Source organism: Xiphophorus maculatus, chromosome 9 (assembly GCF_002775205.1).
Source record: "Xiphophorus maculatus strain JP 163 A chromosome 9, X_maculatus-5.0-male, whole genome shotgun sequence".
Lineage (NCBI taxonomy): Eukaryota > Metazoa > Chordata > Actinopteri > Cyprinodontiformes > Poeciliidae > Xiphophorus > Xiphophorus maculatus.
The window spans coordinates 25,763,450-25,782,165 of NC_036451.1; the positions used below are offsets into that span (position 1 = coordinate 25,763,450).

General features: G+C 39.8%; 1 protein-coding gene across 2 annotated transcripts in view; it reads right to left on the minus strand.

Annotated features, from left to right (window-relative positions):
* Positions 1-3,536: 3,536 nt before the first annotated feature.
* ryk (receptor-like tyrosine kinase) overlaps positions 3,537-18,716 on the minus strand; it is a 44,742-nt gene continuing 29,562 nt past the window's right edge. For both annotated transcript variants that reach the window (XM_023339745.1, XM_023339744.1), the window contains 7 exons: positions 17,264-17,350; positions 15,677-15,746; positions 14,346-14,478; positions 10,749-10,858; positions 10,478-10,637; positions 8,153-8,289; positions 3,537-4,585 (listed from right to left, as the gene is read on the minus strand). In XM_023339745.1, coding sequence (XP_023195513.1) covers positions 4,474-4,585; positions 8,153-8,289; positions 10,478-10,637; positions 10,749-10,858; positions 14,346-14,478; positions 15,677-15,746; positions 17,264-17,350 — 809 coding nt within the window. In that variant the 3' untranslated portion in view covers positions 3,537-4,473. The remainder of the gene's footprint in view (positions 4,586-8,152; positions 8,290-10,477; positions 10,638-10,748; positions 10,859-14,345; positions 14,479-15,676; positions 15,747-17,263; positions 17,351-18,716) is intronic.

Sequence of the window (18,716 nt, forward strand, 5' to 3'; positions counted from 1 at the left end):
CTACTTTGCTGAGGTCATTTTCATACCTTCAGGGACTCTGAAGGGCCGACCAATGATTCTCTCCCCATGATTTCAGCCCAAAGCATGACTCCACCACCTCCTTGCTGACATCACAGCCGTGTTGGGACGTGGTGGCCGTCCACCACCAATCCACTACTGCGTCTATCTGGACCATCCAGGGCTGCACAGCAGTCATCAGTGAACAAGTCTGTTTGAAAATTAATCTTCATGTACGGCTGGGCCCACTGGGACCGGTTCTGCTTGTCAGCTCTGGTCAGGGGTGGCCGAATAAATTCAGTGACTCTCTCTCTGGAGTTTGTGAAGAAAATGCTGACACTAGACCGGTCACGATAAATTCAGCTGGACGACAAATCGTTCTCGAAATTATTGTGATAAACGATAATATTGTTGTTTGGAGACCGTTTAAAGTAATATATTGATTACGGCATAATAATGCAAGTTTGCTCTCTTAATAGACAAATGAAGCATAATTTTGTACAGAACACTTAACACTGGAAATGGACGACATGTTAAATATCCCAAAAAAACAAATGAACAAAAACAAAAAAAGAAAAAAAGGGAAATAAAAACCACACACAACCAAAACCACTAATTAAATGGATTATGTAATCTCCGTAAACAAAATTGCCCTTCAAAAAATATTAAATAATTCTGACGTTTAAATTTTGCCCAAATAGATACATAATCAAGAAAAAAAGAAAACAGAAATTTCAAGCTGGTGAAATGTTGTGATCATAACTATTGACTGTATTCTTTTCCATTATTTAAGCAGACACTTTCCATTATAAAGAAGATAATTGTCTTGTAGGATTAAATTTGATGCGTTAGTCTGTGACTCATCAGCATCTGATACGATAAAGACGTTATGTCCATGTTGGTGAATACAGTAAGTAAAGCTTAACATGGATTTAGATCCAACAGCGTTTATTTCTTTAAGGCGAATTGAGTCCGGAAATGCAGAATGTTCAGACAGTTCTCCATCAATAAACATGAAAACACATCCCTGGGTGGACATAGTCAGAAGAGAGATTTAGTGAGAAAAGAGAGACTTACTGAGAAAAACCTCAAACCTTTAAAGATTTTTCGAAACCAAAGCTGTGCAAAGTCTCCAGCGGTGTGATGACACAGCCGTCTGGTGCAGACAACTTCCAGTTACCCAACGCAGGTTGTGGGTTTTTTTCTTTCTTTTTTTTTTTCTTGGCTTATCTTGACTGGTGCTGTTGGGGAAACTGTAAGAAAAAAAGAAAAAAGGTGACCAAAGCTGACAAAACTGAAACTCGAATATGACAGGAACACTCAGCTGGAGGTCGGGGCTGCTTTTCAATTTGATGACCGCAGTAGATTCTCTTCCACAAACTGAGCAGTTTCAAAGTTATTTTGTTCTAATTGGACACAAAACAGCTGAAAGGTTTATCCTTTCATGTGGACGAGTGCAGAGAAATAATCCTCTGTTAATAAACAAATGTTTTTTGCAAAATCAGTGGTGCAAAAACTACCGATTCCCATAATTACTGGAAAAATACAATTTTATTAGTTTATACTTTTCTTCTTCAGATTATTCAGTCTAGCAGGTTTTATTTGAAATCAACGGTTTCCTGTTTTCTATATGATGTGAAACTATGGCAAAATTTTCCCTACTGCTCTTTAAGACTGGAAAAACAAGAGAACATTTTAGTAAGGCAGATGTGTCAAAACAACAGACTATCTGCCATTAAAACCAGATTAAATCAGACAATATCATCCCCGGCATCAGTCTAAATGATTTCTGTTAGATAAATGCCACAAAAATGAGAGATTACATTCACTTTTTTAAAATTGTTACTTTCTTCATATTCATAAGTTTGCATCCAGTCAGATTACTCTGCCTTTAGACAATCTGGGAAAGCCCATATGATGATGTCAAAACTTTGGAAGCTTCTGATAGATCTTTTTTTTTTTCCTGATAGGTTAACACAAAACTTACGTTTATAGGAGGAACACCTTAGACACACTGCTTCCTTTTGTGAAATCACGGGGAAATCTAAAGAAATATCAGCAAGAGAACTGAACTGCTGACCTCCACAAGTCAAGGCTCGTCCTTTTCTAGACTTTGGAAGGCGCTACGTTCATCTGTTATTGGTTATTCGAGACCCAATAAACCAGTAACAACAAAAAGCCAGCTTATAGGCTGAGTGTACACACATGGATAAAGAGCTCAACTTTTGAAGACAAGTCCTGTTTGTTCCAAGACAATTTCTAATTATTTAGCCAACATGACCGTGATTACATTTGGGGGGAAAAGGAAGAAGCACGCAAGCTCAAAATACGGGGGTGGCAGCGTCATGTTGCGGGGCCGTGTTGCTGCAGGAGGAACTGCTGCACTTCATGAAATAGGTGACATCACAAAGAAGGAACTTTTATGTGGAAATATTGAAGCAGCATCTACAGACAGGAAGCACAAATGATTCTTCAAATGGACAGTGACCCTGAGCATGCAGTCGTTACTAAGTGGCTTAAAGACACAGTCAGTGTTTTGGTGTGGCCATCGCAAACTCCTGATCTGTTTGAGAGAGATTTTATGGGCAGATCTGAAGGTGTGTGTGTGTGCGTGTGTGAGCAAGGCGGCCTACCAACCTGACCGAGTTCCACCGGTTCCGTCAGGGAGAATGGACCAGAACTCCAGTCAGCTGCTGGGAGAAACTTGAGGAAAGAAATACAAAGCATTTGACCAAAGTCATAAAGTTTAAAAGGCGAGCTCTGATTCTGAAGGCATTAATAAATAAATCTGATATGTTCGCTCTCTCATTAGTTGTGATGTTTAGCAAATAGAAATTCTGGGGATTCTAACAACAAAAACCAGAGAAGTTTGGCCCAACTTAACTTCAGAGAGAGAAGCTAGCTTTGACCGCCTCATTTACTCTCAACCGAGCAACAGTAAGCGAAATGGTACGGTTCCCAAATAGTAAGGAAATTAATAAAAACTTCTAATAAATCTCACTATTCTGCCATTTAGCAGATCAAAATAACGTCTGCAATGTTGACGTAAAACAGGAAAACCTCAGTGGCTTAATGCTAAACAGTGCGATTCTTCAGAGTGTGTATGAACATCTGGTTTCAGATTTAAATGCCAACTGGCAGAAAATTAATTTTTCTGTTTTTACATGCTCACGCAAACGTGGCTGAACTCCATTCGCGTATGCTTGTGTCCAGATGAGACCAAAATTAGGGACACACTGGTCCCTAATTTTGGGGTGGGAGGTTTAGTATCGGCCAAAACTGATCCGATACAGAAAAACAGCTGAATTTATTTAAAACTTTCTTCTTTAAACAGAGATAAATGCCCTGAATTACAAATGCAGTTGACAACTCTGCACCAGTACAGCACACTGACGTACACCAGCAGCTTCACCAGCTTGGTCAAACATGTAAAAACAACCTTCATTTGTTCAGTCAGTGCAATTAGGCCTTTGAAGGAGTATGAACGGTGTGTTTGAAAAATAAAAAAAATAAAAAGAGGAACAAACTGAACAATCACACTGTTTTTAAAAGATCCCATTTTATTTGTGGATATGAATTTGGGAAGCAGTTTACAACCTTATCTCGACATGCAGTGACCATAAAAACACATCAAAAAGATGCTAAAGGGTGGAAGAATACAACGAGAGCACGCTGGTTGGCAGTCGTGTGTTTTTTCACAGTGATTGATAGCACAAACGTTTCGACAAATCACTCAGAAAATTCTGGCTGGGGCTGGTTCTGACACAGAACAATCAAGCTTATACAAAAAAACAACAACAAAAAAAAAACCAAAACCATAAATCAAAAGTACAAATAAAGAAAGGAGAGGGGGATCCAATCCAAGCCGAGGAGGATTCTGTGTGTAGCTTCGCTGCGGTTCCGTCCACAGAGCAGCCGTAAAAATTAGAGCGTTGGCACGGTTACGCGGCAGGAAGCTCATCCAGAGGAAGCGCTGTACCATTTGAAGAGCTCTCACAAATATCACAACACACACACAAGTAAGTGTGTGTGCCGTTTCCAGGTCGCCTCTCGTACCGAGCCGGAGCAAATCCAAACGTCTGGGTCGACACCAGCTGTAACGGCCGGGCGGTTAAAGTCTACTATTCAGAACAAATTCACCACTTTCACCATTTTGCTCAGTTACAATTCATCACTGCCCCGTCGCCAGAAAATGTTGATGAGTCACACAGGAGGAGGACATGCTTCCATTGTTCCAGTCCTCTGGGGGGGAAGAAGGAGATGCTTTGAAAGCGACCGCAACAGAAAACCAAGAATCTTATTTTATTTATTTTTTTACTCCTCTATGCCGTAAAAAGGTAATTAAACAAATAAAAAAAAACTGTACAAAGTCAAAGAATCTCTGATAAGGCACATTTTACACGAGTCCAAAAGCCTTTAGAGTTTTGTTTTTTTTCTTTCTCCTTCCAGCTTTCGTTTACACGAACATGCCCGTTTTTACACGTAGGCACCCAGCGCGGCGTGAAACTCTGTGAGGCACTGAACGAGCTGCTGAAACTTTGGCCGCTCCTCTGGATCCAGAGCCCAGCAACAAGCCATGACGGCAAACCTGCCAAACGAGAGAGAGGAGGGGAAAAAGGAAAAAAAAAAAAAGCACACAGTTCAGGCAAACACATACACACAACATCGCTAAGGACAACGCTTCCTGTGAGTAGAGGTTGGTAGTAGCCAAGCCATTGTTTTTGGAAGAAATGGCGTCTAAGAAATGTTGATTATGAGCGCTAATAATCTTGGAAATAAAGTTACAACAAGTGGAAGTCGTGACACTGGACAGAGTTTTGCTGGATCAAACCAAAGTGTGGGAGTTCTCCTACGACAAAAGGTGCATTTGCATTGTAAACATGCGCAACACTTTTGTCGGAATTTTTTTTTTTTTTTTTTACAATTGCAGTGTTTCCATTAAATAAAAACAATTAAAATCACAAATCAAGTTTATTCTGAACTGTCACTGTGACAACACTAATATTTTTGCCTAAAAAAGCTTCAGGTCCAAGACTGTTGGGCTGTTCGTCTTTCTGCAAGGCGCATTTAGAGACTGATATTGTTGCCCAGTTTTGCTCTGCAGATTCTCATGTGGATTTAAATCTGGACCATTCTTTGACTGCATGTTTAAAATGTATCCGCTAGAAGATAAACCTCTGCCTCGGTTTCAAGTTTTTGCAGCTTCTAGCAGTTTTTCCCCTCAGTGTTTCTTCTCTGTATTCAACTCCATCCATCTTGGAGTCAGCTTCCCTGTAACTTTCAGAAGAAGAAGAAAAAAAGCAAAAAACAAAACAAGTCGCGACAGCATGATGCTGACACCACCAAGTTTTGTTGCAGATTGAGAAGTCAGGATGATGTGAGGTGAATTTAGTTTCTTTAATTTACATTTACGTCTTCATTGAAGACTATGACATGGACACGATTGTCTGGTGGGGCCAAAGTGGTGGTCAGCATATTTTGAAGAGGGGCCATGGCCCCTCCCTGTCCACCTCTTAAGGACGCCACTGCTTGGACCTGCTGCCACATGTTTGCTGTTACCCTGTGCTTCTTAGCTGCTTTGCTAGATTAGCAGCAATTAAAAAAAAAAAAAATCTTTAAGATAATTTATTAATAGTTTTTGAAACGTACCCCTGCTCCTCCAGGATTTCACAATTGCTTCTGAAATTTTTTGCAGTCAAAATGACAGATTTTGTGGCGCTACTCTAGAAACATTCGCAAGGAATTTTGCAATAATTTCAGAATCTACATATGGAAAAAAAAGCATAGATTTTACAAACATTTTTATTCTTTAAAAAACCTAAGTAACTCAAATTTTGCCACTCGTGTAATGAACACGGGCCATAACTTGACATCAAAAAAATCTCTAAACATATATATTTTCCTTCCAGCTCACAATTGTGCACGATTTTGTGTTTGTCTACCCAGTAAAATCCAAATCACATCCATTGAGACTTGCTGTTGTGACACGACAACTGTGAAAAGGCTGCAGGGGTGTGAACGCTCATCAAGGCACTGAGTTTGAGCGCTTCCTTGTTCTAGCCAATCATCAAGCTTGTCTTTCCTGAGTGCTTAGCGACTGGGCACCAGATTTTCAGCTGAGAAAAACTCTCGTTCTCATCCATCAGTGTGAAGCCGGTGACCTCGCCGCGGTCTCAGTATTGAGGAAACAGCCCATAAATAACAATGCAGCGTTGGGCACCGGCTGCACCCTGTGCTCGACAGTTGCAGGATGTTGATAAGTTTCGCATCGCCCTGCGCTGGCAGCGGCTGAGCGTCTCGGTTTAATTCGGCCCCGCTGTGACATAAACACCGTTTGATCAGCAGCACGCTTCTTTTGTCGAAAGCTTGTAAGAACAAGCCCGGCTGCAGCTGAACACACACACGCTTCGCTGCGGGTGTCAGCTAACTGATGGTTATGAGTTTATGGAGATTCCTCATCCTGAAGGAACCCAACGGTAGCTTCATGTCGCTCTTGGGCTGAAACTTGTTTTTGTGACTGGGTGGCATGTTTCACAAAGTATGGTACATTTGGCAACAGTTCGTGGAACTATTTATTGCCTAAGACATGTTTGACGTTGCTGATATGACAATAAGACAGGTCATTGCCGAGGAGCCGGTGTATCATGACGATCTGCGTAATAATTCGCCTGAGACGGCCCGGGCCTGCTGAGATACGGCATGCAGCAGGCCTCTGAACGTTTCCCGGGGAATCTGGCACCATGATGTCAATCCTTTGAGATTTAAACTGGAACCTGCATGAATCAGAGCCGTTTGTCCAGAACATCACATATATGCTCAACTGGACAGAGACGGAGGGCTAACGGGGCAGTATTTATGTGTTTTCCAGGCACATAGTGCCCTTTTATGACACAATAAAATGTTCTAAAATTTTAACTATGTTAACTTCAGTTGTTAAAAAGTGCTATATATGTCAAATATTAAATAAAGGAAGAATAAAGAGTGAAAAACTAAAAAGGTGTGTGTGTGGTTGGGGGGTTAATTGATTATTTTCATGATATCCATTCATTCAGATGGTCATTTTGAGCAAACGATATGACCAGTTAAAAGTAGCAGCACAAGCGAGTGAGTTGTATTAGCAGAGATAACCAACAACTGATGACCTCATCTGGGACACTGTGGAATATTATATTGAGTTGTTAGCATGTCATAAAATCATGAAGCTGTCGTAAAGCCAATGTCTTTAGTCAGAGGCTTCTACAGAGTAGTTGCAATACTGACTGCTAGAGAGATACTTTCATCACCATCCACAGCAACCGTTTGAAGATAATTTGAGTTCAGACATTTAATTTCCCTTTGGGATAAATAAAGAATTTCTGAATTTTACTGAATATTGTGAATATATGAATGAATCAGTTTTATACCAGAAAAAGTCCTAAATAATAGATTGTTACATAAACAGTACTTTTAAAGCTGCTACTGCATTTTGACTTACAGCTGCATCAGAAACAGGTTATTTCTGCCTTTTGGAGTTTGATTGTGATTAAATGGAGGTGCTTTTAGTTTTTAAGTTTCCTGTCTCAGATTTTCTATTTCTAAATATTTAACAATATTAATATTAAGAGCTTCATCTTAATTATTTGTGTCATGCTGGAGAGGGTACTTTAAACATACTTTGCATGTTGGTTAAGGTATGATACATAAAAGATTTTCTAGGTGAACTCTCAAAACAGACTTTCAAACAACCAAGTACACTCCCCAGATTTAAAATGGATTCAGAGCTACTTTCACCTTTCACATGACGTAAATCCTGCTCAGTTAAAGTTTGAGTAAAAAAAAACAAACAAATCTGTCAGGAGGACAAAGCAAAGTGAAATCAAGTCCATTAAACAAATATATTTTTTGTTGAACTAGCTTTTGATTCAACATTTAGTTCCATTAGCTTTCTAGAAATTGACTTGACATTGTTTGGAAAAGTTCTCCAAACCAATCAGATTATCCACACACTTGGAAAATTTATCTACAGATTTAGTTCTGGATTGTCCCAAAGCCCTCATTCTCCTCCCATGAATTCATTATTTTGTTGATTTTCTAATAACACAGATGTAGTTTGAGGTGCAGAGTTCCCTATAAATCCTCACAGTTAACGAATCGACCCTTCAGTTTATCAACTCACAGTTCATCTGGACAGTTGATGGGCTGTGCTATTCTGTAGCCGTCCTTTAGGTAGGCCGACATCTCGAAAGGGTCGATGTCGACGTAGGGGGTCTGGCCCAACGTCATGAGCTCCCACAGCGTCACTCCGAAGGCCCACTGCAGACACACAGAACATGATTGCATAACCGCTAAGCTCCAGTCAACACAAGCTGTCGGCCTCCATATGTTTTCACTTTACAGGATAAACATCATCGCCGTTTGTTTAACGGACGCGGAAAACCGGCGGTGCCCTCTTGTGTTTTTAAATAAGAGGGCATGAACAATACGAGGAAATTATGTCAAAAATGTCCTTGGAATATAAATCGCCACAGCGAGTTTTTGTTGAGGGATAGAAAGTTTAAACTGCAGGGCGGCTGTTGTGAGAAGGGACACGGAGTGATGGGGCTACTGTTGCTTCTCGTGCTGAGCTTTTCAGAGACTAAAAGTACAAAATGTCCATCAAAACAAAACTAAATTCACTTCACTAGTCATTGCTGGTTATTTTTGAACATAGTTAATGATTCTTTTCAGGACCAGAAGCCCAGATCTAACTGGTTTGCTTTAATTAGGCTGATTCAGTTAGCTCAATAAAACTAATTAGATTGTAGCTCCTGGAAGTGAGAAAATGCTCTTTTCAGTTGTTTTTTTCTTTTTTTCGTTAACATGGCCTTTATGGCTCACACCCAGAGTGGTATGGGCTACAGGAGCGGCACAAAAACTGAATCATTTTCTTTCAATGTGTCGAAAAATATTGCTGTACACTTACTAATGAACACGTCCTTTTCCTAAACTAGTCGTTGTTAACAATGAGACTTTGTTCTCAACCAACTTCAAATATTGCCTTTTTCATACTTTTGCAGTTAGGAGCGGTTCACCACAGGATACCAATTTCTACTGAATACAACTGAGAGTTATTCTTATTGTTAGGGCTGCATGGTGATACCAGCTGCCATGTATGCTTATTGTCTTCTTTCCTCTCTTGTCTATGCTTCCATCACTCTGTGACTTTTAGCTTTTTAGGAAATGATGCTGGTGTGAGACTCTGTCCAACTACAACGTGTTTAAACTGCAAGTTCATAACACTTCATGGTAGGGGTGCACCGATCACCCTCCCGATATTCTGTAATTGGCCGATTTTCACATGTGAAGCTGATCTTCTTTACCTCGGCAAAGATCTAAAAATCAACCACTGTCCTCTTCTGCTCTCCCGTGAGAAAGGTTTAACTGGCAGACCGGCCCACCGGGTCATGTCTACACTTTTACAGTTAACAATCGTGACCCCACTGTTGCCAACTCAGCAACTTTCTTGCTATATTGAGCAAAATTTCAGAGAAAAATAATTGGCATCGGCCAAAGTCGGAATCGGCAGATTAGGCTTTTTAAAGATTGGTAATCGGCCAGAAAACTGCAGTCGGTGCCCCCCTACTTCATGACATATATTAGACCACAACTACTGAACTCTAAACAGTCCTTAGCAACATCAGGGTTTATGTAGGTTTCACCAACTCAAATGTAAGACTTTTTAAGGCCATTATGGATGGAACCATGATAAACGCAAAAAAAGCTAGCTAGCAGTAGATCTGTGGATGAAGCAAATTGTAGAACCACGACCCGTTTGTTCTTTAAGAAGAGTTGGAATTAGATATAAATTGTAACTAAAAATATAAAATATAAACATAAAATCTACACCAAAAAAGTCAAGTTGTACAAGATGGTTTAGAATGCTCCTTGAGAGCGCGGTGATGATGTACTCTATAAAGCCTGCTCTTACATCACTGCTTACGGCCACTGCAAACATTTCCAGCAAGTTCTTAACACTATGGCAGTAACTCTCTCATCACATCCATCTTCCAATGTGGTGTGTGAAACCCAGTGGTGTAAAGGTACAGAGTATGTACTGGATATGTGTAACGGTGATGCACAGGGACTTGTAAGGACTTCCTCAGAAGCTCAGCTGCTTGGTAATGCCGGGCCTCTATAAACTGTAAGTGCCATGGAGCAGCATGACCATAAGAGGAATGTTGAAGGATGGAAGTGAGCATCTGGCTGAAGTGAAAGTCTCTGTGGATCTGCTAAGTGTTGCTACTTGCCATCTTTAAACAGGAAGGAGGGGAGCACCAGAAATACATGGTGGGCTCTTTCTGCGCCTCCCTACCCCTTTTTAAAGCCATGAGCAACTATCAAAAGAATGCCCAGAACACAATTGATCCCGTTTCCTGGATGGGCCCTTTCAACCTTGCGCTTCTTGAAAATAAACTAAAACCCTCGAGACAGGAAACGCCGTACCTGCCAGTGGATTTCTTACCACGTCACTGGCGCTGGAGAAGTCGTTGTTGAGCAGGCTTTCCAGGGCCATCCAGCGGACGGGACGGTTCTCATTATCCCCCAGGCAGTGGTAATCCATCGGAAATAGATCCCGAGCGAGGGCGTTGTCCGTGATCTTCACCTGCATGTTGTCGTCAATGCTGTCAGGGGTAGAAAGGGAGGGCTTAGGCATTCCCCGACCAAAAAAAGACCAAACAAAAAAAAAACCTGGAGCATAATGGGACTCAGCGAGGACAATTGTTGCCACTTACACGCAGTTCCGAGCAGCGAGGTCTTTGTGGATGACCTCCCTGCGAGCAAGGTAGCTCATTCCGCACGTGATCTGGATGGCCATGTAAACCAGGTCCTGCTGAGAGATGGCCTGACGGGCAATGGGAGAAGCGCAGAGTGAAAACGAGCAGTTGAGAGGGTGATGAAGGAACACAAGAGGGAGAACGGAGCACAGCTGATGGGACTTTAAGGTGGTGGAACATATGACGTGTACTGAACTTCCTGTGTTTCTTTTGTAATGGGTCAAAGATGAGCGCCACAGGCATGCTGACTGCTACAGTTAATAGCTCAAAATGTTTCAAAAGCATGCCTCAGCACATAATTATTACAATTGTGTATGTGTTTTTTAATTCAGATTCCCTAAAATGAGCATTTCCCTTAATAATCTGCAACCTTAGTAGGGAGGTCTATGAGACTTGGGACACATGTAGTGTCCCAGTCTCATTTCTGCAGACAGCTCTTTCAGAACTCATTAAGCTTCAGAAATGAACAAGTTCTTGCATATTCTGCTTTAAAATCTAACTTTGGGTCACTGTAATATCTCAGATGAATATCTCCCTGAAAGGTAAATAATTGTTTGAAAAAAAACCCAAACTAGCACAACCTATTTTTCTTAAAGGCCAACAAACGTGACATGGCACGCTTTCCTAAATTCCTACAGTCAAATTAAGAAAGACAGAACGAGAAGAGACCCTGCATGGAATAAGAGTAAAAACAAAACATGTGATCGACTCATTATTCTGTTGCAAAGTTAATGGACCTTTTTTGATACTTAAAGACTTTTTACTTTTTTTGGTTTCATGAAATTGCAGAGCTACAAACCAGCAACTTTTTACTGAAAAACACATTTGGAACACACATTCATTAAGCTAAAGAAAGTGTTTTCAAACATTTTATAAATGGACAAAAAAGGTTAGAAAATGGCACACCGTTCTTTTATTTAGGCAAACACCTGACATCCTTTTACAGGCATACAATAATGTTCTTTTCTACTTTGTCTCATTCTGATAGGGCACGTTTAATTATTATTTTTTTGTTAAACACATGAAAAGAAAAGAATTCACCATAATATTACCTAACGTTTTCAGTCAGAAAAGAAAAATTTACTTGGTGATTTTGAGGAATATTGCAAAACATTTCAACACCACTGACTTGAGAACCCAGCTGGATTGTTCGTCAAATCTTGCTGTTTTTACTTCTGTTTCTGAAGTAGCAGAAAATGTTTTTGTTCTGTTTTTTGTTTTTTTTTGCACTATGCTACTTGTGAAGTGCATGGGTGTGTTAGGTTGTGTGTTCCTTTAACATGCATGACTGTCCACCACAGCTGAGAAGATAACGACGCCTTCAAAGAAACTCAGTAATGACAACACCTCATGTCCAAGTGTGCAGTTTTATTTTCATATAGTGCAATTAAATGAATCCTTGGCTCAGAAATACATATACACACACACAGTGCATTTTCCTTGGTGTCCTATCAGAAGACACAAGGGAGTGTGAGATGAAACCAAAATAAACCATACCTCACCACAAAAAAAAAGAAAACTCAAACAGCGCACGAAGACGAGTTAAATATCAGCTACTAAGGGTGAAAAACAACCAACCAACACTTAGTTTAAATAGCTGCTTTAGCTAAATAGTTTAAAAGTTACCAGTTTGCTTTAAACTGTTTTAAAATGTAACAAGTTAAATTAGAAACTTGCAAGTCCTTACTATTATCAAACAGGGTTTCTTAAACGGTTCAAAGGCACAGTAATCTTAATCTTCTGCATTTTGTTACAGTAAAAATCTCAACGAAATCATAATTCTGTCACTGAGCAAATATTAGTTAGTTTGGCTATTTAATCTGGTCTTAAACAGGAAGGTTTATTGTGACTTTATGTCTGATAGTGAAAATAAAAATGTTATATGTTACACGTAACATTTAGGTTCAACGATAAGTGGCATAGGGTGAAAACAGGGTCACCTGCCAAACTAGTAAAAGTTTATCGTTTTAAATGGCAGGGGGGAAAAAACTACAGAAAACTGTATCTGTCTCCTTTTGGTGCCAAAAGCACACAGCGAAATGAGAGGTGGCTGATGTGTTGCTTGAACCTTCACAAAGGGCTTTTGATTAATGCAAACAGATGGCAAGCTTCATCTTGTGATTGCGAAATGTTTGCTAAATCTGTATTATGGAGCTGATTGAGCGCTTGGATCTGAGCTGGACATTTGCCAACTGGATTAAAGAGTTGCAGGTTTGGCTACACAAAAGCCTGACTGTCTGTACGAACGCGGTGAAAATCTCTGCCCCCGAGGACCGGCTTTATGGCTATATAAACAGTGTTTGTGATAACGGTGTGAACGGTAGTTCCTGTCGCTGCTACTTTTGTGGTGATTGCTGCTGAAACACAAAAATGCTTTTCAGTCTTGACAGTTTGATGGAGCCTGAAACGTCTAATTGAGGAGCTTTTATCATATCAGATGTCTCAGTGTGCTGTAGGATTATTATAGTTCTGGATTTTTCATTATAATTTAGTTCTAACTGTTTTTTTTTTTGACTAATGCAGTTGGTTTTATTTAGTTTTTATAGTTAGTTTGCTAGTTTTTATTGCTTAAATATTGTTTAGTTTCAGTTTAGTTTTTATTACATCTACAGGAGCAGATTTAGATTTTTCATACTTTCAATCCAATTCAATTCTACAAAAAATGCTTAAATTACATGTTGTTGTAACTAATATTCTTCAGAGTTATTGAAGAATTTCAATAACTGGATTAATACAGACAGCAAATTTGAAGAAGCCTCTGACTGAAAGCACACTGTTTTTACTTTTGCTTTAAGTTTTTTGGTGGAGAATACAAAGATTGGTTAATGAATACTCAACAGAAGATATACATTATAAGAAATGTATTCAATTATTGTTGAACAACCACTGACTGGCGTTTTATTTTGACTTTTGCTGTTGCCATTTTATGGAGCAGCGTAAGTGCTGTCAGGAGCATGGAGTGCCGTAATTTGCCAATAGCTGATGTCAAGTGGCTGTGACAGATCAGAAGGCTGATAAATAGATGTTTCAGTATGTTTTAGTTTTACAAATGCACGATATAGTTCCAGTCATAGTTTTTCTCCATTAATAGCCATTTTTATTCATTTCAGTTAGAAATGTTTCCTCAGTTTCAGTTTGTTATTTTTAGGGGTGTTTCAGTCCGATACTGATATCGGAAATTGGCCTGATATCAGCCAAAAAATGAGTATCTGCTTATATCGGCTATTGTTGTTGTTGACTATTGTTCTCTGTTAGCATAATATCACTTGGTAACGCCTTTTCTAGCATTCTAGTCAACAAAATAAGTAACAAAAGTATGGACAAATCAAGCTGGTATCGTGTCGAGCCAATATCTGTATCAGCCATCATCCAAATCTGAGATTTATGTATCATACTGTGAGGTGAAAAGGTCGTATTGCGACATCCCTATGTATTTTGTTCAGTTTGGCTAAGAATAATAACCTTGGTGTGGTGTCATACATGACTTGTACTTACTTGAACATATCATCGTCCTTATTTCGAGGGGCTTAAAGCTACTGTGAACAAACGTCTCACCTGAGGATTGTTAGCCTCGGCTAGCTTGCACTGGCGCAGGAAGAGCTTGAGGTTGCCCCAGGCCATGAAGGGCAGCAGCACCATGGGCTTCTCTCCGTCCTCTGTACACACGTGGCATATTGGGAGCAAGTTTCTAAAGAAAGGCAGAACAATGGAGACAGTGAATAACTCAGCAGATTTACTGCGAGTGTGGAGGAGCGATAGATAAAAAAACAACACTGCCAACTGAGGTCAACTAAACCATTAAAGGGGGTGGATGTGTTGGGAAACTTATGAATGTGCTGACCGCTAATGCAACAAAGAGGAAGCACAGAAGGAACATGAAAGCATCTTAGTGAGAAACACGTAAGCTTGTAAAGGATTGACGCTGCTGTAAAGCAGAGTCAGTGGAGAAGGAAACGAGAAAACGACCAGCAGGAATAAAATCTCCAACTCCTCATTTTATGAGTTTTGTGTTATGCTTTTCTTGCCGTTAGATTTTTCTCTTTATCATTTATTCTCAAATATTGTGGCAAAGTATGAGGAAAGGATCAAGGGTCACTCCACACCCTTGTGACACCATCAGAAGGGTGTGGAGTGTACGAACAGCGGTGTTCCTCCACCAGCTTTAAAACAAACAGATGACCACAGGAAGTGAACTGAAATCGTTTTGCTAGAAAATGTTTTACTGATAAGAATACATACAGTTTAACACTGGGTTTTCTGTAGGTTTCACCAATTCAGATTTAAGACTTCTTAAAGACTGTTGTGAATGAAATTTAAGACCTATAGAGGGTATGTTTAAATCTAACATGGTTGATGTCTGCAGAGCCAAAGAAAGAGCTCTTGGCTTTTTTTTTTTTTTAATATATACCATTTCTAAAAACTTTGCAGTCATTATCTGATCTTCAGGGGAGGATTTACTGGGATGTCAACTCACTGGCAGAATAGCAGCTGTCTTCAATGTTTTCTCCTTTTGAATAATCGTTCTACTTACTTTATTGTTATTGCACAAAGACACGACATTTGGCAATGAAATGTCATAGCTTGGCTGCCTGACTACACAGAAGAAAATACTGAGAATCTGTAAGTGCCACTATAATACATATAGATGTGTAAATGATTTCAGGTGCAAGTAAGCAAAAAAAAAAAATGATGCAAACGTCGTATGTTCTTGCCTTTTCCACACAACTGTAAAAAACGACAATATCAAAAGCAAAGTTTTTTTTTTTACAAGCACAAAGTGAAATTGGATTCGCTTCATATTTTTGCAAATATATGGTGACATTATAATTTTTTATTTTTTTACTTCAGCAAAAACATAAAAATGCCTTCTGGCTGCTCCTACCTACCTATGATGAAGTCCTCTAAGTTTGCAACTTTCTGTGAGCATCATGGTCACCTGCACCTCTGAGGCATGATCTAAGAAAAAAATCAGACAAAGAAAATAAGGAAACATGAAGTCATGTGTAAAGAGAATTACAGCAGTGAAAAACCTTTATTTTTATAAACGTATCCTTTCTGTTGCAGAACTCCTCTCTTGTAGTGGGAAACTTCATTGGGAAGCTGACCTGTGCCAGGTTTTAATCAGTGTCTGCAGCTTTGGCTTCGCCTGGTACTTATTGTTCCCTTCCCAACGGGTACATGAGACGGAAGCAAGGATTTTTTAACAATGCCATAACTGGTAGTGGGGATATTGTTCACAGAGTGGTATCCACCCCACTCTGAGTAAACACCAGAGAACGGAGAGGTCAAGAGGAAGCTGGCAGAGAAAGCTGACACATGCCGCTGACAAAGAAGCTGGCCGGAGCACCAGCCCTCTTTCAGTCATGCAAACCTGCAGCGTGGAAATGACTTCAGAGTTCATTACTGTCCAGCCTGACTGTTCATTTATTGGACTGGAACCAGATCTGGTTTCCTGCTGAACCCGTTAGGTTAGCAGCAGCTAATTCTGTCCGACACCGCGTCGGGTGTGCAGCAGATCCCCAGGATTTGCTCATAAAAAAAACATGATGTTAAAAGCATCAATTACTTGTCAAAATTACGGCTGAAACGATTAATCGGATTAATGGTGGTGAATCGATTACTGAAATAATTGTCAGCTGATTTAGTTACAGATTAATTGTTAACTGGGAGCTCCAGTTAACAATTATATATGTTGAATATGTTGCTTAAAGAACAACATATTCAGAGCAGAGTAATTAAGTCAAAACTATACAAAAAATTAAGATGAAAAGCCTTTTTCTTTAACCCACAACTCCTTAAATAGCAGCTTTAGATTTAGCCCTCCTTATTAATTGGTTAACTGAAAGCCTAAACACATCAGCCCAAAGCTGCATTGATGAGTCGAGCAGAAAAAGCTAAACTTTTTACATGTTGATGTTTAAAGTTTTTGAGCTGCAGATGCAACCTTTGCTACAATCAAGCGTTCACTAAAGGAATGCTCTTATTGCATTTTAAGAAGTAAAATATTTATTTTCAAACAAAAAAACGGAATTATTTATGTGTGCTTTCTATTGTATTTCTAACATTGCATAAAATAAGCTTCAGAGGTTAAATTCAAAATCTGCAAAATGTGGGATTTTTAATCAAACATTTAATCAACCGTGATCAGAGTTTTTCCTTTTCTCTCACCCAAAAAAAATGCATTTAATCAGCAATTTGTGTTTTATTCTGGTTATACGGTGATTGCCAGGTTTACAACCAGGATGCAACTCCAGTGAAACCATCTTTACCCCACATCATGATGCTACCACTACTGTGCTTTATAGTGAAGATGGTGTCTCTAGATGATGTGTGTATATTGAGAGATGCTCATACAGATGTCCTTGCTCTAAGTTTTCATGGCAGAAAATGTTATTCAAAATCTCCCAACAGCACGTGTTTGACTCATTTCTTGCCCACTTTGTTTGTAGAAAACGGCATTAGTCAGCACATACCTTTCACCGTCTTCACAAAGACCTGCTTCTCCTTGGTGGGGTCCTTTTCATCCAGCAGCACTCCGTGGAAGATGCGGCCAAAAGTGCCTGACAGAGACAAACCACGGGGGTTTCAATGGGAGCAAGGAGGCCAGAGGCGTCGCATTCATCGACTGAAAGGTCACCTCGCTCACCGGCTGATCTGTAGACAGAGTGTGGACGCGTCCCTGCCCAAGACGCTTTGTCTCTACCTAGGGATTAAGGGGCTTTGGCTCGAGTTAAGCTGAAAACTGAAAAACTGGATCTTTCATCGCTTGGGACGGTGCAGAAAGCGCACACCGTGGCGAGAAGAAACAACGGTGGAAAGGCGGGGGGGTGTGGGGATTAGCTTTCATTATCTTAATGTTACATCGCTGCCCGGAGACATTTCGGATTCCACTTTAGAACATAAACCATCTACATAAACTTGGAAAACAAATGGCAGCCTGGGGGCAAACTGAGCCTTAGTCTCAACAGGGAAAAGAGACGGAGCTGGAGAAGAGGGTTAGAGTTTAAGTGTCTCCCTCCCCTCTGCACCGTCTTCATCAAGCCTGTCTGGACCTGCAGGCTCCTTCACCCTTCAGCCCTGCATGTCACGTATTTGGAGTCTCGTGTTTTGACTGCCAGTAACTGATTTCTACGGTGCATTGCTAAATTATTCAAGACTTCTCAAACCTCCCCCTACCCCCACCCCCCATTTTGTCATGTGGCAGCTCAAATTTTCAGGAGTTTTATGTGGTTTTAGTAAGGGGTCTGTGGTTGTTATATTCCAAAATGTAACAGGAAGTTAAGGGAAAAACAAAGCACCCAGATCACATGTATGTCAGAGCAAATTGATGAGAAGCTTTATTTACGTGTGGAAATCTGTGAAGCCATTTCCAAGTAACAGTTCTGGGATATTTAACATGTTGCTACACGATGAGAAATCTGTGTTTACAATGAAAAGCATTGACTGAAGTATATTTATGAAGAAAAAAAGTGAAAAGTTGTGTTAAACAATTTTTTTTTATGGTAATGATGCTTCCCAGTATTGGAAAGTCTGTTTATTTGTAAAATGAAAGCAAAATGTAAAAAAGTAAATAATTTGCCATCCACAAAATGTTGATAAAGAAGATAAGGAATCCAGAGGTTGAAAAGAGGTAATGCCTTCGGCCAAAAATGCTGCGGAATTTAGAAATGTTTCACAATGTAAACATAGAAAAATAAATGCTAGCTTTAGCTTTTTTGGGGGGAAGGGTGGATTTTTTTCTGGGTGTTTTCATGCAAAGAACCACAAAGAATGACAATTAGTTTAATAAATATTCTCTCTTTCTAAAGTTGTCCTTTTTTGTTCTTCAGCTACAAATTGAGTGATTTTTTTTTTGTTTTTTTTACAAAACATTGTTTAGCTGGATTGAGGGAAAAATGGTGCCTAGAAAGGTTCCAAAAGTCCCCT